Source organism: Poromitra crassiceps (assembly GCF_964638095.1).
Source record: "Poromitra crassiceps genome assembly, chromosome: 18".
NCBI classification, from domain to species: domain Eukaryota; kingdom Metazoa; phylum Chordata; class Actinopteri; order Beryciformes; family Melamphaidae; genus Poromitra; species Poromitra crassiceps.
In genome coordinates, this window is record NC_139636.1 from 9,192,962 (window position 1) to 9,220,341 (window position 27,380).

At 47.2% G+C, this 27,380-nt stretch overlaps 1 protein-coding gene across 1 annotated transcript in view; it reads left to right on the forward strand.

Moving 5' to 3' along the window:
* LOC310792913 (cadherin-13-like) overlaps positions 1-27,380 on the forward strand; it is a gene marked incomplete at both ends in the record, with an annotated part of 277,855 nt that overhangs the window by 227,072 nt on the left and 23,403 nt on the right. Inside the window, 2 exons of the mRNA XM_083654681.1 lie at positions 20,663-20,845; positions 22,329-22,582. Coding sequence (XP_083510807.1) covers positions 20,663-20,845; positions 22,329-22,582 — 437 coding nt within the window. The remainder of the gene's footprint in view (positions 1-20,662; positions 20,846-22,328; positions 22,583-27,380) is intronic.

Consider the following 27,380-nt stretch of genomic DNA (forward strand, 5'->3'; position numbering starts at 1 on the left):
TGTGTGTATACGTGCATCTGTGTGCATGCGTGTGTGTGTGTGTTTGCTTGCGCATGCGTGCGTGCGTGCATGTGTGTATACTGTACGTGCATCTGTGTGTCTGTGTGTGTGTGTGTGTGTGTGTGTGTGTGTGTGTGTGTGTTTGGGGTTGGGTGTGCAAAGTACATAATGTGTAAAGAAGAACGTATCACTAGCTATGTGATGTAGGTGCACGGGCAGGATAAGTGGATCTGAGTGAGAGAGTGGGAGTAGACGTGTTGTGATGTGTCCATGATGCTGTTGGTTTGTTTAGTCAGCAGTGCATTAGAGGGATAGTTCAGATGATTTGACGTGAGGTTATATATGCGGTACCTATCCATAATCAGTGTATTAGCTACAGTAGACGGTGGTCGGCGCTCCAGTGTGCAGGAGCAGAGAGCAGTACCGGTACAGAAGCAAAGCAATGTACTGCCAGCAGCTAAATGTACTTTAGCCACCTAAAAGAAGGCCCACCTAAAGAGAAAAAAATCGATATCAGTTTAAGTGTACGCTATATGAACAACATTTTTAGTGCTTTACACTGCCTTCAAACAGCTCTTTCCTTTGGCACTAGATCTTCTCAAGCGTAGGACTTCCTTATTCCTATGCATGCTGCTGTGCACTGTATCCTGCTGCTGCAGCACTTTCTGACACAAACAGCGATGTGTGGGGTAATACAGTGTGTCAGAAAGCTGCTGGAGCAGCTTAAACTGCTATTGATTTTTGTTAGGGGGGCTTCTTTGAGGTGGCTAAGATACATGTTGCAGCTGGCTCCACTCAGCAGTGCAGTGCTTCTGTGCCGGGATACTCTCTGCTTGTCCAAACTGGCGGCGTGCCGACCGCCATGTAGGTAAGGGAATGTGTCTATGTTCCCTCAGCCCCATGTTCAACTTCCCTCAGATCACTCCCTAAACCGGCGATCCTCAAAGTCCGGACTCCGGTCCGCATCCGGACCGAGACACCGTCCTATCCGGACCGAGCCCTACAACCTACAAATCATTGATAACTTACATTTTCACGGAGCGTTTCTATTTTAACCGGCACATGCTTTTATAGTATTTACGGTACTACTGGTTTATCTGCCAGGAAGCTCACAGACCAATGCACGCGCTGTAAATCATCACACGTGATGCTACTCGGCCAATCAAATAAGCGAATCGTTTCTCTCTGTTGCTTCGAGTGGTGCTGCTTGACACACGGACGGTAACCTCGCGTCACCAGGCTCTTCTCGGCGAGAAAGAGCCTGGCTCAAGTCAAGTCAAGTCAAGTTTATTTATATAGCCCTAATTCACAAGCATGTCTCAGAGGGCTTCACAGAAAGTATGTCTAGCTGATTCTAGCTAACACACAGTAACAAGAATATACAGAATAAAGATAACATTTGAACATTTGAAGAAAGCAGGAGAGTGGAGGAGGGAGGGAGAGGGAGGAGGGAGGAGAGGGGGGAGGTGGGGAGAAAATAGGAAATGTGGAGAGGTGGGAGGGCGCAGGGGAAGGAGAGCAGTGGGAATGTGAGAGAGGGGAGAGGACAGAGAGGAGGAGAGAACAGAGAAGGAGAGGTGGAAGGGTACAGGGGAGGTAGAGTAGAGGTAGGGTCTAGGGTGGAGGGAGGGAGGGAGGAGAGGGGGGAGGTGGGGAGAAAATAGGAAATGTGGAGGAGGAGAGAACAGGGGAGGAGAGATGAGGGTGCAGGGGAGGGAGAGCCAGGGTAGGGGTAGGGTCTAGGGTTGGGGGAGGGGAGGGAGTAGGATACGGGCCCGGATTAGGGCGAGGGTGGGGAGAAATGGGAAATGTGGAGGAGGAGAGAACAGAGAAGGAGAGGGTGCAGGGGAGGGAGAGCAGGGGGAATGTGAGAGGGAGGAGAGGGCAGAGAGGAGGAGAGAACAGAGAAGGAGAGGTGGGAGGGCGCAGGGGAAGGAGAGCAGTGGGAATGTGAGAGAGGGGAGAGGACAGAGAGGAGGAGAGAACAGAGAAGGAGAGGTGGAAGGGTACAGGGGAGGTAGAGTAGAGGTAGGGTCTAGGGTGGAGGGAGGGAGTAGGATACGGGCCCGGATTAGGGCGAGGGTGGGGAGAAAATGGGAAATGTGGAGGAGGAGAGAACAGAGAAGGAGAGGTGGGAGGGTGCAGGGGAAGGAGAGCAGGGGGAATGTGAGAGAGGGGGGAGGACAGAGAGTAGAGGTGCAGGGGAAGGAGAGCAGGGGAAGAAGAGCAGGGGGAATGTGAGAGAGGGGGGAGGACAGAGGGTAGAGGTAGGGTCTAGGGTGGAGGGAGGGAGTAGGATACGGGCCCGGATTAGGGCGAGGGTGGGGGGAAAATGGGAAATGTGGAGGAGGAGAGGACAGAGAAGGAGAGGTGGGAGGGTGCAGGGGAAGGAGAGCAGGGGGAATGTGAGAGAGGGGGGAGGACAGAGAGGCAGAGGAGAGGTGGGAGGGTGCAGGGGAAGGAGAGCAGGGGGAATGTGAGAGAAGGAAGAGCAGGAAGTGGCAGGGATTCAGGAAAATAGGGGAGAAGAGGAGAAGGAGAAGTGGCAGGGATTCAGGAAAATAGGGGAGAAGAGGAGAAGGAGCAGAGGGGGGGGAGAATGAGGAGAGAGCAGGAGAAGGGAGGGGGGGGCGGTGGGATGTGGGGGAGGAAAGAGCATGGAAAGAGAGGAGAACAAGAAGGGGGAAGAAGGGAAGAAGCGGGGAAAGGGGGAGGGAGAGGGGGGGGGGAGAAGATCAGACAACTGACTACTCTAAGCATTAACCAGAGCTAACTGGGACATAGTATCTAGCTAATCTACAGCCTAATCTGGCCTATCCTACCCTGCTCTAGTCTGATTTTAGCCTGAACACTAACAGGTCAGCCTTAGGCTGTAGCTAATCTATCGCCTACCTAAGCTGTTCTAAACCAACCGGCAGCCCTCGACCAGTGATGAAGAGCACCGATGCCCCCCGACCCGGCCCCCGCCCACATATGGCGTGGGAGGGAAGGCCAGGCCGGGACACAGCGGCACCCCCTCACCCCCAGTGAACGCAAGAAAACCTTTCCACCATATGGATCGCCGCATGGATTGCCCCAGTGACTTGGCTGAGGAGGAACCTTGTGAGGTCGTTGTGCTAGGGGCCAATTGCTGCGGCCCAGGCGGACCCAGCCCCCACGCGACCCAGCCCCCAGCCACCAGCATAGTGACTGAGAGCGTGAGAGCAGGCCACGCGGGGGACGGGCCCACCCACCAGGCCACAGCAGCGGACCCCCATCTGGGGACTCCCCTCCGAGACAGGCCGAGAGATGCCGGGCTAAACCATGCACAGAGTTTCCGATAATGAAACTCTGTGAATGGTTTATTATGGAAATAAAATGTACAAGAGAACAGAAAATTGAAAATGTAAAAAAGAGTCCAACAGAAGGGATATAAAAATGTAATTTTTAAATTATCCTAAGATCAGGGAAGGGAGTTGAAAATCTAAAAAGTAGAGTCCAAAAAGAAATAGAAAATGCAGTCTTTAAGTGTTCGTAGGTTTAGAGAGTACTAGTTAATTAGCTAGGTGACAAAAAGGGTAACAAGATTGGGAGTTCCATGAGGATGATCTGAGGAATCCATGAGTCCGCGTTGTTGAGGCTGGGGGGGGGGGGGGTCCCCCCCTTCCCTTAGGCAGGCAGGTGACCAGGATGATGAGGATAGGGGTCGGTGGTGGTGAAGAGCCCGGGGTGTCAGACAGTAGATGGAGTAGCGGGTAGATGGCCTAGGGTGACGACAGGTGGCTAGGGCGATGACGGCCGGACCTAGGGCTGCAGCGGCGGGGGTGTACGTCAGGCCAATGAAGGACACCTGAGGGGGAGAGAGAGAAGAGAGCGGGGGAATCTGCGCAGAGGTGGAACTAACTCTATAGACAACAATAGAATTAGGTCCAAACAAAATTTATTAGGATTTTATTTTATTTTTTTATTTTTTAGGATGACTAATACTATACTGCTAATTCAGGTCTAAGTACCACCTAACACCACTGTCAATGATTCGGCCCTGTTTAGCGAACCTTAATCATGACCTATAACAAACAAAACTAAATTAGGTCAAGTCTAAGTTTATACTGATACTGCTGGCTTGTGATTGCCCGCTCAGCAGTTCAGGACTAGTTTTTTTCACCAGCTATTAGATTTTGTATCTAAGCTACTGGGTCAAATGATGCCATATTATTAAATTAGGTCAAGTATAAGTTTATAATGATATTGCTGGCTTGAGACAGCCCGCTCAGCAATTCAGGATTGTATGTACTCAAGAGCTAATAAATATTTCTAAAGAATGACATCATCAAACACAACTATCAAGCACAGCCAAATGATTGGGAGAATAAATGGGTTTTGAGTCTAGTTTTGAAGATTTCAATGGAGCCAGCTTCCCTAACTGACAGAGGAAGCTGGTTCCAGAGATGTGGAACCAGCTTCCACATCTCTGGAACCAGCTCCCGTCCACAATTGATTTTGTCACCCTACTGGTTCTGGCCTAGAGCCCGCCCTAGACCGGATGGCAGCGTTTCTAGCTCGTCAACTTTCACGTTAACTTGACAATTTGACCCAAGTATCAGAATCCTCTTTCACCGTTTTGACCGGTGTGTCAGGCGGTGGTGGCGGAGATGCCATATTGCATACACGTTTTGTTTTATGTAACGCTAGCTTTGTTTTGATCAGACTCTAGTTTAGGTAACATCACCGCGTCAAGCTAACGGCAACAAAGACGTTGTTAGGCGCATTGCCATCCGGTGTTAATTCTGGATCCGGGGTTTACGCCCCCATGACAAAAAGCGGGGTGGAAGGTGCCCAGACTACACGGACGGAGGGGAGGCGACGCGAGGCGAGAGATATTGAGATAGTAATTTCACGTGGTGTGCTCAAAAGAAACCACTCTTACATGTCCATTCATTGTTCTTACGGGCAGATTAAAACCAGTATGTCTCGTGTGAAGTGCGGTGCGATCCTGACCGGTCTATGGAAGCGCCACACATGAGCAAACACACATACACACACCAGGGCACACTCATTGCCCAACGCAACAGCATGCGAGGTTGATCGACAGACACAGACAGACAGACAGACAGACAGACAGATAGATAGATAGATAGATAGATAGATAGATAGGGAGCTCACTTCTCTCAAGAGAAAAGGTTGTTTGTTGGCTGAGAGTGTTAAATGTGAAATGGGGAAAGGGGAAACTTATTTCTCTTAAATTTAAGCACTTCATTTTAAGATGCACATTTTTCCAAAGCACTCTGTTGTATGTTATTTTTAAATGCATTATTTTACTTGAAATGAGAAAAGAGAATTTATTTATTATAGTAGGCTAGTTATGTATAATTAATCCAGTTAAATATGAAAACTGTAAATAAGCATTGTTGATGTTTATTTTGATTTAACAGTCAGTTGTTGACTACATACAGACATTGTACCATTAGGCTACTTCAATCATTGAGTTCAATGGCACTGAATCATAGCGTAAGCTACGTTACAATGTTCCGGACCTTTGCTTGAGGAAATTTTCTCTAACTGGACCTCTTTGGATTTTAATTGAGTGCCCCTGCCCTAAACCTAACACTAACCATAACCCTAACCTAACCCTAAACCTAACGCTAACTCTAACCCTAACCTAACACTAAGCATAACCCTAACTGAACCCTAACCCTAACCCACCCTAAAGTTTAGGGGACCCCAACAGCACGTTACACAGCCCAGTGACCAGAATCAAATGTTGGCATTTAACTTCCTACGTTATGAAATAATAATGTAGAATTATGAGACATTGTAATTTTACAAAGCAAAATACATAGCCGGAGCTTCCGGTTTTCCTCAGCAAAGTACTTGCGGTATTTGCTTTGTAAATTACAATGTCTTGTGATTTTACAGTATTATTTCATAACATGGTGAATGCACGAGTCACAACATGTACATACAGTAAGAGTTAACTTACATGAGAGCATTTCAGCGCTGTTGGAATAAGTACTTTTGGTGACTTAAGGGGGACTAGCATTCCCTTGACTACCAGTCATTATAAGCCAATGGTTCTCAAACTTGTTTGGCTTCAGTTCCCCCTTTCCCTGATTTCTGAATCCAAGTAGCCCCTTTACTACAACATTTAGTTTATAAGAGAAACCCACAAGAGAAAACTATAGCTTATGATGCAATGAATGAATGATAAGCCACCTTTTGAGGAATATAACATTACAAAATCAGAAATGGAGTGAAAGAGTTGCAATTAGTGCCTCCTGAGCACATTTATTTGAATGTTTCATTCATGATTTATTCTTAGATTTTTCCATTTCCCCCTTCTCAAGTACCCCCTGTAGTACCTCCATGTACCCCTAGGGGCACGTGTACCGCAGTTTGGGAACCACTGCGCTAAGCTAACTAGCAGGAGGATGTGCGTCACACTATCTACTGCACGCACAGAGAAGAGAAGGGCATCTATCTCCTCATTTTACTATCGGGAAGATGGCAAATAGGCCAATCTCCCAAAAGGTTACCGTGTTCCTTTAATAGAAGCAGTGTTAACGGTGACAGGTTGTTACTGTCATAGAAACGCTCAGAGCTGTTGTCAGGGTTTGAGATACCTCACCCTTTGCCCTGACCCCAAGTCTCCCCGCAGCCCTCCTCCCATGATGCATTGGGGTGTCATCGGAGCTTGTACGGAGCGCAGCTCGGATGTGAAACAGCCTCAGAGGGCGACGGGCCAGGGGGCGCTGTCCGTGTCCCAGTTAATGTTCTCGTTTCTCACGGGGAAGAGTTCTGTTGAACGGCCTGGAGAAATGGAGCTTTTAAAAAACAAAGGTTTGAAGGTGCTATAAGCTCCTTGTATAAATCCTCTATCCTCCACTCTCCCTGGATGCCTCCAACACCTGCCCATGAATCATCTCTGACCTCCCAGATGACCGCCATCAAGACGTGTAGTGTGTGTGTGTGTGTGTGTGTGTGTGTGTGTGTGTGTAGTGTGTGTGTGTGTGTGTGTGTGTGTGTGTGTGTGTTTGTGAGTGTGTATCTGTGCATGCATGCCTGCACGCGGGCTTACTCCTGAGTTTGTGCCTGTGACAGGAGCTCAAGGAGCTCTTTCACTGTATAAATTATTCAACTCAATATTCAGCTCAGACCAGTTCTTTTCAAGGAACTTTCCCTCAAATCCCTTCCTTCAGAAGAAGGTTCAGCTGTCCTCTTCTGAACACGCCCCCTCCTGCAGACCAGATGCAATCCATAAAAGCCCATCCTCCAGCTTGGGAGCAGCTCAAGCAGAGGAAGATGGGGAGGATGATGATGATGATGAAAAGATTACTAGAGAGAGGGTTTCATGTAGGAACTATTTTCTCTACTACTCACACTACTACTCCCACTAGTTGCTGCTGCCCTAGCTGCTCCTATGCAGTCTCATGTAGGAACGAGCTAGCAGCTAGCCGGTGTAGTTCGGTCAAAAGAAAATAGTTCCTACATGAAACTGCTCATAACAAGGTCTGTGGATTATCTTGAGCAGTAACAGGGTCAGGATTTCTGGATGGAAAGAGACATTGCTGTTGAGTTTATCAAATGTATTTCTTTGGCCCTTTGAGCACCACAAGCCGAGTGCCATCCAGTTCCATTGTATTGGAGAGAAGGCAGAAACTCTGCGGCCGATATCTCCAAAACTCTCACAAAACGATATAGATGGATAAATAGCACTGCAGGTGAGAGGGAATATGTATTTTGGACCTTAGGGTGAGCTGTCCATTTAATAACTCTGACTTAATAAATCTGACATTGAACCGATTTTGGAGAATGACCCATCGATGTGTTTAGAATTAGACTGCGTCTAATCTCAGGGATTCTTAAAAAAAAAAAAAAAAAATCTCCTGGTGAAATGTCTTGTAATGTGTGATCACCCTGTCGCAGCTCAGTCGTATAGTGTGAAAACCACAACGACTCAAAGACCCCTGATTACAAGACAGACTAGTTGTACTACAGTGTGAAAGGAACACTGACAGAGACTGACGACTGACGAGGATCTTGTAGTCTGTAGCCACCATAAAAGACCTACGCAGATTCTGCTGCACTTTTATGCCTCCGCAAAATCTCGTTTCACATCAGGGCAAATTATGTTTCCAATGATGACAGTGCTGGTTAGATTTGGGGTAAGAAAGGACCAGACTGGAAGAAATTGACCTCGGTTACAACCATTTAGTTATCCTCATGGAGATTTCAGTGGCAAAGACTTTTTCTCTATGATTTATGTTCATTAAAATAGGGTGATATTCTGGGCCAGATCTGACGAGTCATGATGATATGATTTCATCGGGCTCTCACTGGTTGGTCCCGGTCCGTCCGTCCGTGCTCGCTGGGATCCAAAGCGTTCTGCCATGAAAAAAAAAAGAGGAAAAAACAACCTTTCTGGCCCCTAAAGCAGCTCTCCAGAAGTGAAAGTGTTGCTTCTAAGTAAGGCTTACATAGCCTTTTCTCTACCTGTCTAAAATGCATTACGCACTGGTAATCACTGACACAATACTGAAGTGTAAATTGAACACGCCGACAGTTTACTCTTTGAAATACTTTGAATTCCCTTCCTGAAGGATGTAAGAATTGACATCATGCCAAGCTGCTGTTTCTTTTCACCAATCTATCTCTCTACATTTATTTCTATAACTCATGCTATTTTACTCTTTCATCCCACGGAATGTATTACATTCTGCTACTGAAGCTTCTACCTTAGGGGATTAGGCTCTGATCTGATTGATTTTTTTTCTCCCACCACAGCAAGGGTCTAATCCTGAAGAGGAACAAGAACAAACGAGATTTTGACTGCCTTGTCATCTGAAAGGCCAGATCATGTGTATACTCCGGTGCTAGATGATAACATGTTTGCCCTGATGAATTTGATCTGCCGAGCACAGCTGGGGTTACATCATCTACATATACTCACTGTTCCAGCCCAGTGAGGGACTGTTTTCATAACCGCGCGCCCGCCTTCACCTGATATTCCTCTTGTTTTTCATTAAGCCGCGAAGCGATCTGAAATGTGTCAAATCTTCTTATCCCCCGCGGCCATTCTGCTGGCTTTGAAAAGTTGAATGGCTCTGGGTGTGATATCTATCTGAACAGCCCTCGTTGCTATCTCTTATGTTTAGTACCTCATTTCACATCCAGGAAAAAGTTAAGTTTGGGTTTCTCTCTCTTCATCTCACTCAGCCTGCTCCGAGCAGAGGGGCCAGGCCACCTGCGCATTCGGAAAGAGACACTGCGGAGCGCGTCATCATTCAGAAACCACGCCCAAAACGGGGAGAAACAAAAACTCCCCCCCCCCCAATCCTGGCGTTCTCCTATGTCACGGGCATGGTCGCGTGTTGCACACAAAGATCATATATATGGAAGATGAACACTCCAACTTACTTCACTGACAGCTAGATCCACATTTTTCTTCTCGCCAATTCTCAATGGCTTCCTTGTTTTGCTCGGGAGTACAAAAAAACTTTAATTGGCGATTTTTTACATTTGTTGTCTGCGCAGCCCCACCACACAACAGCTTTTCGCTATGTTTAATTCAAGGAAAAGGACGCTGGTGTATGGAAGTGAATGGAGCGCTTTCCCCTGTGATGGGCGTGGCCTATTTCATGCAATGTCTCTATTGGCTTTCTGTTACCATCAACAAAGGTCAAGGTCAAGAGAATTACTGAGTTGGCATCTAGCTACCTGAGCCAGTGTTTGCTCATGGCCATCAGCTCTACACAGCCTTCTTCAGTGTTTGCTCATGGCCATCAGCTCTACACAGCCTTCTCCACGAGCAGCATCGGTTGGCGGCGCCTGTTCGGAGGTAAGGGAACTGGTGGGAATAGCGTGATCCTGCCACGTGCTGCTACGTCCTACCGGTGAACAGGCCCGGCTCCAGACCCAAGTTACAGAGGGGGCCTGCCACTAGCTTGGGGGGGCCAAGCTACCCAAGGGGGGTCCGGGGGGATTCTCCCCCGGAAGAAGATTTTGAACATTTTAAAGTAAAATTCGTCAACCTGGTGCATTTGAGAGCAAAATGAAGAGGCTAAATCTGTGAAGAACTACACACATCTCTAATGTGTTGTGACTTTACAAATAATTAGGCCTAAACAATTAATATTAAGTGTATTTACACATTGTGCACAAATTGCATTCATTGTGACAAATTTACAATAGTTAATATCCAGCCAGAATCATTGCAAATGGATGTTCAAAGTAACAGTTAGCAATAGCATTCAGTTAATCAATGCCTAATGACAGCCAGATTCCATGTTAAACTTTAAAACAGAAAAACGGAAAAACGTTTAGCAAAAAAAAAAAAAAAAAATTTTTTTTTTTTTTTGGAATGGGGGGGCCAGTTTGTTGAATGGGGGGGCCCGGCCCGGTCAGGCCCGCCCCTAGCGCCGGGCCTGCCGGTGAAGCTTCCCGCTGTCAGGTGAAAAGAAGCGGCGGGGGAGGCTTGGTGGGGGGAAGAAAATAAATGGCCAATCAGGAGCACAGCAGAAAGAGGTAAAAATAAGGAGACTCCTGCCAACATCAGCAGTGTGTTGGCAGGTATGTCTTCTCTTCCCTCTGGCCCTGCTAATTCCACACCATGTCTGACTGGGCCTATTTCCCCAGCTCCTCATAACACGGCCATGATGGCTCTTATCACTCCCCTCACTCAAACTGACTGACAGTCAGGCTCTGTATTTTTTAAGCAGTTCAGACGCTTCTATAAGTAACATGTATGTCTGTCCGTCCGTCCGTCCGTTCATAGCACGGGACGTGGACGCGATGCGGGTAGGTGAACGAGATCTCGTTCATAGCACGGGATGTGGACGCGATGCGGGTAGGTGAACGAGATCTCGTTCATAGCACGGGATGTGGACGCGATGCGGGTAGGTGAACGAGATCTGTAGCCTTGCAGCCTATAGGCCACTCCCCCGGCTCCACGCTCGGCAGAGACAGAGACGCAGGCATAGAGAGCCGTTCAAAAAGCTGGCGAAACACCTCACGCACACGCACGCAGTTTAAGAAACGTCTGGATATGAATAGAAAATGCACTTCCTCATTGGCGAGACTTTGGAACGCTATGGACGCGCACACACACATGCATACACATGCACACGCACACATGCACACAGTGTGGGAGAGAGGGGAGAGTGGGGTGGAGGAGAAGGGTTGGACCTGCAAACCTACACTGCTTACTTCAACATCTGGACCATGGATCCCTCTTTGCTCAATTTTGCTCCCTTTCTCTGTGCCTGTGTCTGTATTGCTGTTCCCCCCCCCGCTCTCCCTCTCTCTCTCCCCCTGTCACCCTCTCTCTCCCCCTGTCACCCTCTCTCTCCCCCTGTCACCCTCTCTCTCCCCCTGTCACCCTCTCTCTCCCCCCCTCTCCCTCTCTCTCTCTCTCCCCCTGTCACCCTCTCTCTCCTCAGTGATGACTGGGAGAATATGCTCACCCCGCCGTCCATCTGTGCTGCTGATAAAGATGTTAGCGGGGATGGGTGTAGTGCCAGGCACGGGCCAGCAGGGCCCTGTCAGCGCTGCGTCTGTCTTGGGGGATGGCTAACGGGTGTCGGGGATTAGGCTGTGCTGATCTTGCATGATCGCGAGCTCGCGAGCTCCAAGATACACACACCGCTTCCCCCAAGTCATGTGACGGCCAGAAACCTATCGCAAAGATGGAAGGAACGGGACGGGATTTGTGTACACAGTACGTCAGGTGTGTTACAGTGTGAAGGATGAGTGTGCGTGTGTGTGTGTGTGTGTGTTTGTTGATGTTATTTGAGGTGGTGGGTGTGCTATGAAGGATGAGTGTGCGTGTGTGTGTGTTTGTTGATGTTATTTGAGGTGGTGGGTGTGCTATGAAGGATGTGTGTGTGTGTGTGTGTGTGTGTGTGTGTGTGTGTGTGTGTGTGTGTGTGTGTGTGTGTGTGTGTGTGTGCGCGCGTAGGTTTGTGTGTGTGCAGGTTTGTTGTTATTTGAGGTGGTGGGTGTGCTATGAAGGATGTGTGTGTGAGGGGGCGGGGGGGGGGGGTGCGTGCTCATGTGTGGATGTGTCGTTTGAGGAGGGGGTGGGGGGGGGAGCTATAGCTTTTCTGTTCCACTTCTTAGCTCAGGAGGTAGAGCGGGTCGGCCAATGACGCAAGGGTTGGCGGTTCGATCCCCGCTCCCTCCCAGCTGCTGTCGCTGTGTCCTTGGGCAAGACACTTAATCCTCCTTGCTCCCGATGGTGTGTAGGCACCCTGTGTGGCAGCCTGCCGCCATCGGTGTATGAATGGGTGAATGTAGACTACCTACTGATTGTAAAGCGCTTTGGATAAAAGCGCTATATAAATGCAGGCCATTTACCATCTTATTATTTCACTCCTTCAGCCGATTTAACACAAATTATATTAGACATCCAGACATATGTGATAAAAAAGGTATTTTGCATGACCTTTGCGATATGGTAAAATTACATTAGAAGTAGATTATACTTTTTTAAATTCTAGATGAGGGTCATCGATCTCTCTCAATCCTTTCCAAACGGAGGCTGAGTCATTGTCCGAGACGAGACGTGCTGATGGAGACGCTGTGAATAGGTGCGTTGAGCAGCTCGTTTTGCTTGATCAAACCTGTATTTTGCTCTCTTTAAACTGCCCTTTGTCTCTTGTTTCTGAACGCCTCCTCTTTCTTTCCAGTCTGAGCTTCTGGAGTTCGGCAGTGAACCAGCACTTGTTGTATTTCACCGTGGTGGAAAAGCAGCTCTCCTCACAGAAACAGATGTAGGAGGATGTGACTGCATCAGTATCTTCATCCAGACTGGTCATGGCAGCCCTGAATACATCCCAACCTGTGCCATCTGTCTGCATGTCTGCTTTAAATAGCAAACACCAGTATTGTCAGAGGTGGTGATCAGTGTGATGCCTCTTGACCTTGTCTCTCAGACAGGGACTGGAGGAGCGCTAGGAACAATTCTAAGGACCACTTGAAATAACTAGAGTCCTATATTGTCCCTCCAGTGTGAAGTGTGATGAGAAGAACAGGATAGGATAGCTGCACGTCTCCAAAGTCCAAACAAGCTCTGGGTTCAAAAGGACACATGCTTACCATGGTTCCCTCACTAAATTAGTTTCCCCCTTGATACGGTCCATTGTCTTATTGTTGTGACATTCTGTTGACCGTCAAGTTCAAATATATTATACAGTTTAGCTACAGTCTGCAGGCTCTCTTGTTATTGTTCAGCATTTTGAACATTTCCACACATCAGAGCGTCGCGCTGTTTTTAGAATTTATGAACTACAATGGTTTTATATTGCCCATTTATTCCTGCTGCCTTATGGTTCAGGAGGGTGGGACCACTCACTGAGATAGGCTGCGCATAATTACCACGTTTACCAGCAGACTTTAATTCTGTGCTGTGAGAAATTGAAGCCAGTAATTAACTGAGCTTTTTATAAAAGAAGTTCTCGATGCACATAATTGACCAAAGTTAAATACCAACCTTTTTTTAAATACCAACCTTTTTTATGCCTCCGCCGGCGATAGCCCATGGTTTTGGGTTGTCCGTCCATCTCTCCATCCGTCCGTCCGTCCGATGCTCGTTAATGCGATATCTCAGGAACGCCTTCACGGAATTTCTTCAAATTTTGCTCAAACGTCCACTTGGACCCAAGGATGAACTGATTAGATTTTGGTGGTCAAAGGTCAAAATTCAAGGTCACTGTGCTACTGTGTCTGTCTGTTCCATCAAGGAAGGGGGCGGGGCTAAGGAAAATGTGCTGTAGCTAGGGATAGGAAGGTCGTAGTGAGTCGGGATTCGATGCGTGTGTAGGGGGAGTGGCTAGGGGGTGGTCTTACCTGGACAGTAGACGGCAGGTGGTAGACATAAATGGGACACTGTCCCGCCCCCTCCCCATTAGCTGCGGGGTCCCCCAGGGGAGCATTTTAGGTCCATTATTATTTTTGGTGTACATAAATGACATGAAATCTGCCTGTAACTGCCCTCTGTTTCTGTTCGCTGATGACTCCGCCCTCCTGTTCTCCGACGCGGACAAGGGGGAGGTAGAAAAAAAGCTCAGCATGGAACTTTCAAATGTTGGTGTTTGGCTCTCGGACAACAGATTGTCTCTCCACTTAGGAAAAACAGAGTCAATTTTATTTGCGTCCAAATTTAATCTTAAAAAATCCCCGGGATTTTCAATTATGGTGGGTGACGTGTCCATACCCTCAAAGGAGGAGATCACCTACTTGGGATGTATCCTGGACAACAAGCTCTCAGGCGAAAAGATGGCTTTAAAAGTTATCTCTAAGGTCAATCAAAAGACCAAATTTTTAGCTCGCATCTCCCCAGTCATAAACAGTGCTACGCTGTTGATACTGGCAAATGCTCTAATTCAATGCCATTTCGACTACGCCTGCTCCTCGTGGTTCACAGCCACTGCAGCCAAACTTAAAACCAGACTTCAGACGGCCCAAAATAAACTGGTGAGGGTTGTCCAGGGCCTACACCCCAGAGCCTCTCTCCTCCGCTCTCACTTCCTCAGCCTCGGGTGGTTGAGAGTGGAGGAGAGGGTCTCTCATATCAAGCTGTGTATGGTCCACAGGATCATTAACCTGAAAGCCCCTGTGTACCTCTCTGGCTATTTCCTGAGGGTTAGCGAGGTGCACAGTCACTCCACCAGGGGAAGCTCAAACAACGTTGTTCCTTTTAAATTTAAAACCTTAATAGGTAAATTTACTTTCTTATACTCAGCAGCGATTCTGTGGAATAGTCTCCCCGAAAATATTAAAGATCTAAGGTCCAAACTCACGTATAAGTCCACCTTAAAGCAGTGGCTACAGAGCGGCCCCTAAGGTTGGCCCTTTCTGCAAGAATTGATTCAAAATGATTATTGCAGAAGTGTAAAGGTTGTATTGTTTTTTACATGTATATTTATGTGTGTATTTAGGTACGTGTACAGGGGTGGAAGTGTGTACGCGTGTATTTGTATATTATGTATTTATATGTATTTATATACATATGGATGGTTTTTTCTGTATTTATTTATATGTGTAACGCATGTAATGTTTAGTGTGTTAAATGTCCCTCGCGCACACACGCGCTCATACATGCACACATACACTCACTCCATTTGCTTCACGTCAAGGACCACAATGGAAATAAGCCCTCGGGCTTTGTTGTGTTTTATTCCTTTTGTTTCAATGAATCTGGTCTTACGATGTATTTCTCGTGCCATTGTTTCAATAAAGTATTCAATCAATCAATCAATGGTGGCAGGGCTGTGGTGAGTCTCCTGTGGAGACGGAGCTTTTACAGATTCCAGTCTGTCTGCAGCTGCTCTGTTGAGTTAACCTGCTTTCCCCGGCAGATAAAGCAAAGACACAAATGGCTGCTTGAAAATGTACATGATTCCTGTTGAAGTGGAGAGGATTTCTTTCTAAATGTGACTTTTCCCTGAGCCTCTCAGCATTACAGAGGAGCCCACAGCTAGTAGACGAGTGCAGCGAGAAATCACTCCATCACTCAGTGAATTTGACTACTTTTAAGCCCATCAAGATTATGGTAAAAGCATCAGATCATTTTGAAATCGGTGCGGTTTCACTTTGTATTTCCCAAAGAACCTTTTTCTCTTATTTTAAGGTAGCGGGGTGAGATTACTTCTATTTGACAATTTAATTTCTCTAGGAGTGATGTAATGTGCCAGAGTAGCCAGAGTATTAATGCCTCCTCCACAGCGCCCCCCCTCCTGCGATGGTAACACAGCAAATAGCACTCGTAGGTAAAATATTAAATAATCCTGTCTCCGGAGGTTTAATGTGATGGGGGGCCGCTGTGTGTGTTCCCTGTCAGAGACAATCTTGGGGGCAGTGGGGACGTGTCACAAAGTACTTTCCATTAGGACAAATTAACAGCTGCTCAACATGTCTGCCTGGCTGCCTGTCAGCGCGTTGCCCCGGCCACCATCTACATTCATAACACATTCTGACAGACATCAGCAATGAAATAACGTTATCTCCATTCAGCTCTGTGTGTGTGTGTGTGTGTGTGTGTGTGTGTGTGTGTGTGTGTGTGTGCGTGTGCGTGTGTGCGCGTGCGTGTGCGCGTGTGTGTCCTGTCTGTAGGAGGATAAGCATATGAAATTCTCTGATTCCAGCTTATGTGAATATGTTCTGGTTTCTTTACTCCTCTGTGACAGTAAACTGAATATCTTCTGGTTGTCTCTGTGGACAAAACAAGACATTTGTTGGGGTCATCTTGGGCTTTGGGAAACACTGATGGAGATTTTTCACAATTTTCGGACATTTTATGAAACAACAAATTGATTAATTGAGAAAATAATCAGCAGGTTAATCGACAATGAAAATATCTTTTTAATTTGCGGCCCTATTATTGAGTAAGATGGATGAAACAAAGAGTGATGAAAAGCAGTCGCTCCATCATAAGAGCCATAATGTTCCTCTTACTTTTAAACTTAAAGGGGAACTTCACTGAAAAACAATGCTGATATATTTTGCACATGATCTCACACATATCCGAAACCTGTTAACAGTTTGGCAGTCATTCATTTAGTTTGGCAGTTATTGAGAGTTGATTTGAGCTTAAGTTGTGGACCAGTGATGTCATTCATGCACAAAAAAACAAAACGTAAAACAGCAGTTCAACTTCAACTTCAACTCATCTCTGTCTGTCTCTCTCTCTCTCTCTCTCTCTCTCTCTCTCTCTCTCTCTCTCTCTCTCTCTCTCCTTTGTTGTTTGGGCCACTGCTCTGCACACACAACAGTCAGGCTGGAAGAAAAAAGGTCTTGGTCACTGGCTTGTAACAGGCACACAATGCCAGCTGGCACTGCAAGACAAATTAAAAGCCTGTATAAGAGGAAGCAATTTGCACATAGTGTTAATGAGACAGAGAGCATTTAGTGTTAGTCCGTAAAGCTGACAGATGTGTGTATAGTCTATCAAGACGTCCACGTCTCTCTTTCAGGGCCCTTTGCCAGACTCAGTCTCATCTGTGGAGAAGAGCTGCACTGATTGTTTTTGACACTGTTCAGATCGTAGGGTTATGTGGTAACCGCGGTTCTCTGAGTGTTTTTGACACTGTTCAGATCGTAGGGTTATGTGGTAACCGCGGTTCTCTGAGTGTTTTTGACACTGTTCAGATCGTAGGGTTATGTGGTAACCGCGGTTCTCTGAGTGTTTTTGACACTGTTCAGATCGTACGGTTATGTGGTAACCGCGGTTCTCTGAGTGTTTTTGACACTGTTCAGATCGTAGGGTTATGTGGTAACCACGGTTCCCTGAGTGTTTTTGACACTGTTCAGATCGTACGGTTATGTGGTAACCACGGTTCTCTGAGTGTTTTTGACACTGTTCAGATCGTACGGTTATGTGGTAACCACGGTTCTCTGAGTGTTTTTGACACTGTTCAGATCGTACGGTTATGTGGTAACCACGGTTCTCTGAGTGTTTTTGACACTGTTCAGATCGTACGGTTATGTGGTAACCACGGTTCGCTGAGTGTTTTTGACACTGTTCAGATCGTAGGGTTATGTGGTAACCACGGTTCTCTGATTGTTGTTGACACTGTTCAGATCGTACGGTTATGTGGTAACCACGGTTCTCAGATTGTTGACACTGTTCAGATCGTAGGGTTATGTGGTAACCACGGTTCCCTGAGTGTTGTTGACACTGTTCAGATTGTACGGTTATGTGGTAACCACGGTTCTCTGAGTGTTTTTGACACTGTTCAGATCGTACGGTTATGTGGTAACCACGGTTCTCTGAGTGTTTTTGACACTGTTCAGATCGTACGGTTATGTGGTAACCACGGTTCTCTGAGTGTTTTTGACACTGTTCAGATCGTACGGTTATGTGGTAACCACGGTTCGCTGAGTGTTTTTGACACTGTTCAGATCGTAGGGTTATGTGGTAACCACGGTTCTCTGATTGTTGTTGACACTGTTCAGATCGTACGGTTATGTGGTAACCACGGTTCTCAGATTGTTGACACTGTTCAGATCGTAGGGTTATGTGATAACCGCGGTTCTCTGAGTGTTGTTGACACTGTTCAGATTGTACGGTTATGTGGTAACCGCGGTTCTCTGAGTGTTTTTGACACTGTTCAGATCGTACGGTTATGTGGTAACCGCGGTTCTCTGAGTGTTTTTGACACTGTTCAGATTGTACGGTTATGTGGTAACCGCGGTTCTCTGATTGTTGTTGACACTGTTCAGATCGTAGGGTTATGTGGTAACCACGGTTCCCTGAGTGTTTTTGACACTGTTCAGATCGTACGGTTATGTGGTAACCACGGTTCTCTGATTGTTGTTGACACTGTTCAGATCGTAGGGTTATGTGGTAACCACGGTTCTCAGATTGTTGACAGTGTTCAGATCGTACGGTTATGTGGTAACCGCGGTTCTCAGATTGTTGTTGACACTGTTCAGATCGTAGGGTTATGTGGTAACCACGGTTCTCAGATTGTTGACAGTGTTCAGATCGTAGGGTTATGTGGTAACCGCAGTTCTCAGATTGTTGTTGACACTGTTCAGATCGTAGGGTTATGTGGTAACCGCGGTTCTCAGATTGTTGTTGACACTGTTCAGATCGTAGGGTTATGTGGTAACCACGGTTCTCAGATTGTTGACAGTGTTCAGATCGTAGGGTTATGTGGTAACCGTAGTTCTCTGATTGTTGTTGACAGTGTTCAGATCGTAGGGTTATGTGGTAACCGTAGTTCTCTGATTGTTGTTGACACTGTTCAGATCGTAGGGTTATGTGGTAACCACGGTTCCCTGAGTGTTTTGACACTGTTCAGATCAAGGTTTTTGTGGAAATGTTTTGTTCTTTGAGAAGATGAAGCAGCTGTTTTGCCTTGGCTAGCAGATGCCTACCGTTTTAACATCCTAGTCTCCCCTAACAACAAACCAAAGTTTAGGGAATACCACTGACTTTCAGGTTTGAGATTTCCTTTTCCCTTGTTCGCAAGAAGAAGAAAAATCATCCCACAGGCTAATATCACACCAATGCATGACTCCATTGGAAAAGCTTGAAAACTTGACTATGACAGAAACTAGAGTGAATTTCTGAGGATAAATGTACTGGTCTGGAACCGATAGCATTTGACAAAAAACACACACACAAAAACACTATTTTATACATTCCATAGAATGATTTGAACCTCTGTGTTAAATTGTTTTTCACTTTGTTTGTTTGTTTGGTACTTTATGTGGATGTTGTAAAGTTACCCCCCTCCCCGGCTCTGGCTATCCAGAGTGAGAGCAAGGGGAACCAGACTCTCTCCTGTGCTCGTCCCACACGAAACAAAGTGTGGCGATAGTCAATCGTGACTGACAGACAAACACCGCCCACCCACTTAGCCAATTCTAACTAAGATGTTTTTTATGATCTTTGACCTCGTCTTTTCTGTCTTTGTCCCGTCTCTGCGTCTTCTGTCTCAGTCCTTGACAGTCTGCCAGGTGTTCTGTTTATCCCCAGAAGCCTCAGCATGAACAAATGTGCTGTCATACTTCATCTCTTTGCGTGTGCTTGTTACGATGCTGCTGTCTGATCCACGGCCACTTCTGTTCATCTCTCAGTAGCACTGGCAAGATGGGAGCAAGGGCACAAGCACGCGCTGTGTGTGTGTGACGTGTGTGTGTGTGTGTGTGTGTGTGTGTGTGTGTGTGTGTGTGTGCGTGCGTGGCTCCACCTACATCAGTCACAGCAAATGAAGCTGGATGCCAAGACTGCAGCTCGGACTGCTGTGCATCAAAGGGGCAGTTTCACTATTTGAGTTTGTTTCACACGTATACGACACACACATACTGCAACACACACACATGCACGCACACGCACGTGCATGCACGCACGCGCACACACACACACACACACACACACACACACACACACACACACACACACACACGCACACACACACACAGTACCCAACGGGGCATTCTGTTTATTCGTACCGGGCCCCCTATCTTAAACATCGGACATCAACTACCATTTTCATAAACTCTTTAATTATCAGTGATTTTGATGATGATGATAATGATTTTTGCCAACATAAAGATGATGGGGAGAAACATCTGTAGTTTTCTGGGCACATGTTAGACTGTGCCACAGAGACCTGACCCATTGGTTTGTGGTCTCTCGTTTTGAAGCCTCCAGTTTGCCATTTTGGCCGCTGCCATTTTGGTTCTAGCGCAGCTCACGCGAGACCAGGGGCGTCCTGCAAAGCTGCTGCCCGCCTGCTATTGGTCCATGATTGGGGAGCTGCGCGATCACTGGACAGATGACCTGTCAATCACACCCAAAACATAGTCTTTTCTATGGTCTATTTGATTCTAAATACATGAGTTACTGTATAAAAAATCACCCTCCTTACAGTTGGCATGAAAGGTGTAATTAGCTATAGAGACCAAAACCATTTTTTGAACCAGGCTCTGAAACATGTTTCTTTCTGCTGTAAAGTCAGGTATTTTAACATGGGGATGAATGGGGATTCACTCCCTTTTGGAGCCAGCCTCAAGTGGCCATTTGAACTGTTTTTGGCACTTCCGCATTGGCTTCATCAGTCCAAGCCCGTGGTTGCTGCTTGGTATTTCCCCATTACAGCCTCTAGAGAAGCAGGTGTCCTAAGCTGTTCTTGGTCACTGACGGCGATGTCTTCTTCTCCTTCTGTCTCCCTGACAGTTCGCGGCGGACGTGGACGAGGGCTCGACGGGCGTGGTGGTCAACCTGACCGTGGACGACAGAGACGACCCGGCCACGGGGGCCTGGAGGGCCATCTACTCCATCATCAACGGAGACCCCAACCAGAGCTTTGAGATCCACACCAACCCCGACAATAACGAGGGCATGCTGTCTGTCCTCAAGGTAAACTAGAGGACATGCTGTCTGTCCTCAAGGTAAACTAGAGGACCTGCTGTCTGTCCTCAAGGTAAACTAGAGGACATGCTGTCTGTCCTCAAGGTAAACTAGAGAGCATGCTGTCTGTCCTCAAGGTAAACTAGAGGACATGCTGTCTGTCCTCAAGGTAAACTAGAGAGCATGCTGTCTGTCCTCAAGGTAAACTAGAGGGCATGCTGTCTGTCCTCAAGGTAAACTAGAGGACATGCTGTCTGTCCTCAAGGTAAACTAGAGGGCATGCTGTCTGTCCTCAAGGTAAACTAGAGGGCATGCTGTCTGTCCTCAAGGTCAACTAGAGGGCATACTGTCTGTCCTCAAGGTAAACTAGAGGACATGCTGTCTGTCCTCAAGGTAAACTAGAGGGCATGCTGTCTGTCCTCAAGGTAAACTAGAGGGCATGCTGTCTGTCCTCAAGGTAAACTAGAGGGCATGCTGTCTGTCCTCAAGGTAAACTAGAGGACATGCTGTCTGTCCTCAAGGTAAACTAGAGGACATGCTGTCTGTCCTCAAGGTAAACTAGAGGACATGATGTCTGTCCTCAAGGTAAACTAGAGGACATGCTGTCTGTCCTCAAGGTAAACTAGAGGACATGCTGTCTGTCCTCAAGGTAAACTAGAGGGTGATCTACAGCTGTTTCTCATTTCCTTCAGCCATTTTGCTGTGGTACTGCTGCAGTGTGTATGTGTGTGTGTGGTGGGGGGTGGGGGTAGGGTGTAAAGAACAAGGAAAGAACAAAGAAGACATTTAAATAAGAAAAGCCACAACACAAGGTACTGCAGCACACAAGGTAGTGCAGCAGTAGCTTGGAAACAAGCAAGAGGCCAAACTAAATGAGTAACAACTGTAATGAGCCAAGCTTTCAGATACAGGGGGTGAAGAAAATAAGGGAAATGCCGAACAACCACTAGCACCCTTTGCCTTCTGAACAGCTTCACTGCTCCATTAAAAGTGTGTGTAGTGAGATATCTTCAAGAAGGAAAGCTGCCACTTCTTTGAGGGATGATAGAGATGGAAGTCTTCTTCTCATAACGCTTGAAAGATGTTTCGGTCTGATTATCATGTTGCATCTGTTTAGCAGTATGTGAAAGCATAATAATAACAATATGCATGCATATGGGGAAATCATGAGGCAGCAGTCTTTGCCTTTCAAGTGGTTGTATATTGCTTGGCTGGTACTGTACGCAGTCATGTAGAGCCTCGTGTTGCTTTGAAAACTTGCATACAAAAGTGTGAATTTTCAAGCTAACGCACACCACTAGCATAGCTGCCTTTGTAATTGTGATTTAGTTACTTCAAAGTTAAAGTTCCTTTTCATGTGGTGTTTCCATTATTTTCTCTACCCCCTGCATCATTTCTGCATGGTGCTCAAAGTGATGTTTCTTTTGTTTCTTGATGTTTCTTCTCCTCGCACCACCACTTCCACCATCCACATGTCTTTGGCTGCGTTCAGCCTCTGGACTATGAGGCCACGGCGTTCCACACGCTGCTGATCCAGGTGGAGAACGAGGACCCCCTGGTTCCCGATGCGGGCTACGGCCCCAGCTCCACCGCCACCGTCCAAGTCACGGTCCAGGACATCAACGAGGGCCCCGTCTTCTTCCCGGACCCCCAGGCCGTCACCCGGATGGAGAACCTCTCGGTGGGCAGCTTCGTGGCCGCGCTCAACGCCACAGACCCAGACACACTGCAGATACAGAGCATCAGGTGAGGACCAGACACACTGCAGATACAGAGCATCAGGTGAGGACCAGACACACTGCAGATACAGAGCATCAGGTGAGGACCAGACACACTGCAGATACAGAGCATCAGATGAGGACCAGACACACTGCAGATACAGAGCATCAGGTGAGGACCAGACATACTGCAGATACAGAGCATCAGATGAGGACTAGACACACTGCAGATACAGAGCATCAGGTGAGGACCAGACACACTGCAGATACAGAGCATCAGGTGAGGACCAGACATACTGCAGATACAGAGCATCAGGTGAGGACCAGACACACTGCAGATACAGAGCATCAGGTGAGGACCAGACACACTGCAGATACAGAGCATCAGGTGAGGACCAGACACACTGCAGACACAGTGCATCAGGTGAGGACCAGCCACAATGCAGATACAGAGCATCAGGTGAGGACCAGACACACTGCAGATACAGAGCATGAGGTGAGGACCAGACATACTGCAGATACAGAGCATCAGGTGAGGACCAGACACACTGCAGATACAGAGCATGAGGTGAGGACCAGACACACTGCAGATACAGAGCATGAGGTGAGGACCAGACACACTGCAGATACAGAGCATCAGGTGAGGACCAGACACACTGCAGATACAGAGCATGAGGTGAGGACCAGACACACTGCAGATACAGAGCATCAGGTGAGGACCAGACACACTGCAGATACAGAGCATCAGGTGAGGACCAGACACACTGCAGATACAGAGCATGAGGTGAGGACCAGACATACTGCAGATACAGAGCATCAGGTGAGGACCAGACACACTGCAGATACAGAGCATGAGGTGAGGACCAGACACACTGCAGATACAGAGCATCAGGTGAGGACCAGACACACTGCAGATACAGAGCATGAGGTGAGGACCAGACACACTGCAGATACAGAGCATCAGGTGAGGACCAGACACACTGCAGATACAGAGCATGAGGTGAGGACCAGACACACTGCAGATACAGAGCATCAGGTGAGGACCAGACATACTGCAGATACAGAGCATCAGGTGAGGACCAGACACACTGCAGATACAGAGCATCAGGTGAGGACCAGACACACTGCAGATACAGAGCATCAGGTGAGGGCTTGTCGTAAATCAGAGGACTGAGACCAAATGAGACTACATTGAAATTGAGCTGCAGAATTGTGCGTGTGCGTGTGCGTGTGTGTGTGTGTGTGTGTGTGTGTGTCGTTCAGTCTCCGTAATGCACTTTCTGATTTCTAATTCAGCTTCACTCATTCTCCGTGATGCACTTTCTGATTTCTAATTCAGCTTCATTCAGTCCAGCTTGGCAACAAAATCCACAAGTATTTGCTATTAGGGATAGAGCAGCGGTTCAATTATCTTCGGTTCATCATGTCATGTGACTGAGCTCGGTATCATCACCACTGTGTCTGTCAAGCAGCTGAGGAGAGGTGATTTAGCAGGAGCCATCAGCCAACCACAAGTGGAGCCTACCATGATACCATGTTCTCTCAGTTTCCAGACATCTCTCCATCTGCCACTTCTCACCTCTCTCACCTTCATCAGTCCATTCCCTCATCCCTCTCATCTGTCTCACATCCCTCCCCTCTCCTCTCCTCAAGCTTCTCCACCACCTCTATCTATTTCTCCACTTACGAGCGAGGCTTTGTGAATAAGGTCAAGGCCTTCATCCCAGTTAATTCAGATTTCTGTTTTACAGCATTAAGAAGGCCATTAGTTTCATCATTTCACTGTGAAATTATTCCTCCTGCTGCCAGAGGAAGACCCATTGCCTGTACTGAACTTCTCTTTACAAGGTGCAAAAAACACCATTGCATTTATTGGCTTTTAGGCCCAATTTATACTGAATTTAGATTGCTCTTTTTACTGCACCGCTGGAGTTATATATCATGTAAACATGATGTTAAGTAAATACAGTACTTTGTGGTAATAATGACCCAGGGAAATGAAACCCACCAGATCGTGACTTGACTGCTCAGATTATTGCTGCTGTTTATGTGCTGTAAAGCCTGCTCACTGAGTCAGCATCATGTGGACTTGCTCCTCTGAACGTTAGCAGTCAGGACCTGCACTCATAAAGCTTTGATAAGTAGTGGTCTAAGATCACCTGTTCTGGTCACGTGACCGTATAAACTTCACAGTGACTGAGAGTACAGACTCTGCGACAGGTGTGGATGAAGCGAGGCTGCTGCACCACCTGGCTACAGGGAAGATTTCAGCTAAAAACAGGGTGTAAATGACATCTGTTCAAGTCAACTTGGCATCTCAGGGCTTGTGGAGACTTGGATTATGCCAGGTGAGCAGTATGGAAGCATTATATGTATTCTTTATGTTGTTTTACGTTTTTGCTCATGGCCTGCCTTCACACTCAGCAGACAGCTCTGGAGCTGGAGCACAGATCTCCTATATCGATGCGTCCAGACTCCGGAGTGCTTCACCCAGTACACTGACTGTATGCCAGTACCTCATAGGACCCCACTTCAAACAAACCCAACTATCCCTTTAACCTGCTTTCTTCTCTTTGCTTTGAAAATAGAGAGAATCTCAAATAGTTGAGTAATCCATTATTCAGCAGCGAGCTCTTGTTTGCCTTCTCACTCTGGTCATAGTCAAGTTAAAAGGGACGGGACTTTAAAGAGGAGGTGTGGCCAGTTCTGGACTGGAAACTGTCAGATGGCTTTGAGGAGGAGAGGTAGAGGAAGAGACATGAGCAGACAGACAGGCTGCCAAGATGACAGAGACTGTGTGAAGGACAGAGACTGTGTGAATGAGAGAGGTGTTGACAGAGACTGTGTGAAGGACAGAGGTGTTGAGTGCCTCAGAGGCTGACCTGAGAGGGTCAGATAGTGTGATCAGCCTCAGAGCTGCCTCAAATGGTCTCTATCTGTGCAGGCTAACCAACATAGAGAGAGAGAGAGAGAGATATCTGTGCAGACTAACCAACATGAGGGGAGAGAGAGGATGCAGGATATGAGAGAAGGATGAGAACAAGACAAACTGTGAGAGAGCTACAGCATGTTGGGATGGAGGCAGTCACCCACTAACTTTTATCAGTTTGCCTCAGACTGCCTACAATGTGTTCAGTCAAATATCCTGCTGTCCGGTCAGATAGTCCAGACCAGTCAAATATCCTGCTTGTCAGCAGTGCAGCAGTCAGATAGTCCGGGCCAGTCAAATATCCTGCTTGCCAGCAGTGCAGCAGTCAGATAGTCCGGACCAGTCAAATATCCTGCTTCCCAGCAGTGCAGCAGTCAGATAGTCCGGGCCAGTCAAATATCCTGCTTCGCAGCAGTGCAGCAGTCAGATAGTCCGGACCAGTCAAATATCCTGCTTGTCAGCAGTGCAGCAGTCAGATAGTCCGGACCAGTCAAATATCCTGCTTGCCAGCAGTGCAGCAGTCAGATAGTCCGGGCCAGTCAAATATCCTGCTTCCCAGCAGTGCAGCAGTCAGATAGTCCAGACCAGTCAAATATCCTGCTTGTCAGCAGTGCAGCAGTCAGATAGCCCGGATCAGTCAAATATCCTGCTTGTCAGCAGTGCAGCAGTCAGATAGTCCGGACCAGTCAAATATCCTGCTTGTCAGCAGTGCAGCAGTCATATAGTCCGGGCCAGTCAAATATCCTGCTTGCCAGCAGTGCAGCAGTCAGATAGTCCAGACCAGTCAAATATCCTGCTTGTCAGCAGTGCAGCAGTCAGATAGTCCGGGCCAGTCAAATATCCTGCTTGCCAGCAGTGCAGCAGTCAGATAGTCCAGACCAGTCAAATATCCTGCTTGTCAGCAGTGCAGCAGTCAGATAGTCCGGACCAGTCAAATATCCTGCTTGCCAGCAGTGCAGCAGTCAGATAGTCCAGACCAGTCAAATATCCTGCTTGTCAGCAGTGCAGCAGTCAGATAGTCTGGACCAGTCAAATATCCTGCTTGTCAGCAGTGCAGCAGTCAGATAGTTCGGACCAGTCAAATATCCTGCTTGTCAGCAGTGCAGCAGTCAGATAGTCCGGGCCAGTCAAATATCCTGCTTGCCAGCAGTGCAGCAGTCAGATAGTCCAGACCAGTCAAATATCCTGCTTGTCAGCAGTGCAGCAGTCAGATAGTCCGGGCCAGTCAAATATCCTGCTTGCCAGCAGTGCAGCAAGTACAGAGTCGTGAGGATGAAACCAAAATGAAAAGGAAATCAATAATAATCTTTGAAACAAACTAAACCAACTCCAAAAGTGACCCTAAAGTACCAGGAAGTTCAAAGTGGCCGTGCACACACAACATTTCTTCAGCCAGAAGTTTGCCACAAATAAATGAAACTAAAAAGATTATCTCTCGTTCTTTCTCAATCTCTCTCTCTCTCTCTCTCTCTCTCTCTGTCTCTCTCTTTCTCTCTCTCTGTCCTCTCTCTCTCTCTCTCTGTCTCTATCCTCTCTCTCTCTCTCTCTCTCTCTCTCTCTCTCTCTCTCTCTCTCTCTCTCTCTCTCTCTCTCTCTCTCTCTCTGTAATCCATTTCCAACCCAGCACATAAAAAATTAACCCAAAAAGATCCAAAAACCGCAGACCGAGCAGTTGGGTCATTCATATAACTCAGCACATTTCAGTCATCCACACGAATCAGTATAGCAAGCAGCACCTCTATATAGAGGACATATGCATTTTCTGTGGCGTTCTCACAGGAATAGCTAAATCCCCAGCATGTAGAAAGCTGGTGAGCAGAAGCAACAGCGGACGATTTGTTTTATTGAAGAATAGCGCCGCTAATCAAGCTATGCTAACTCAGAGCAATAAGTGTCT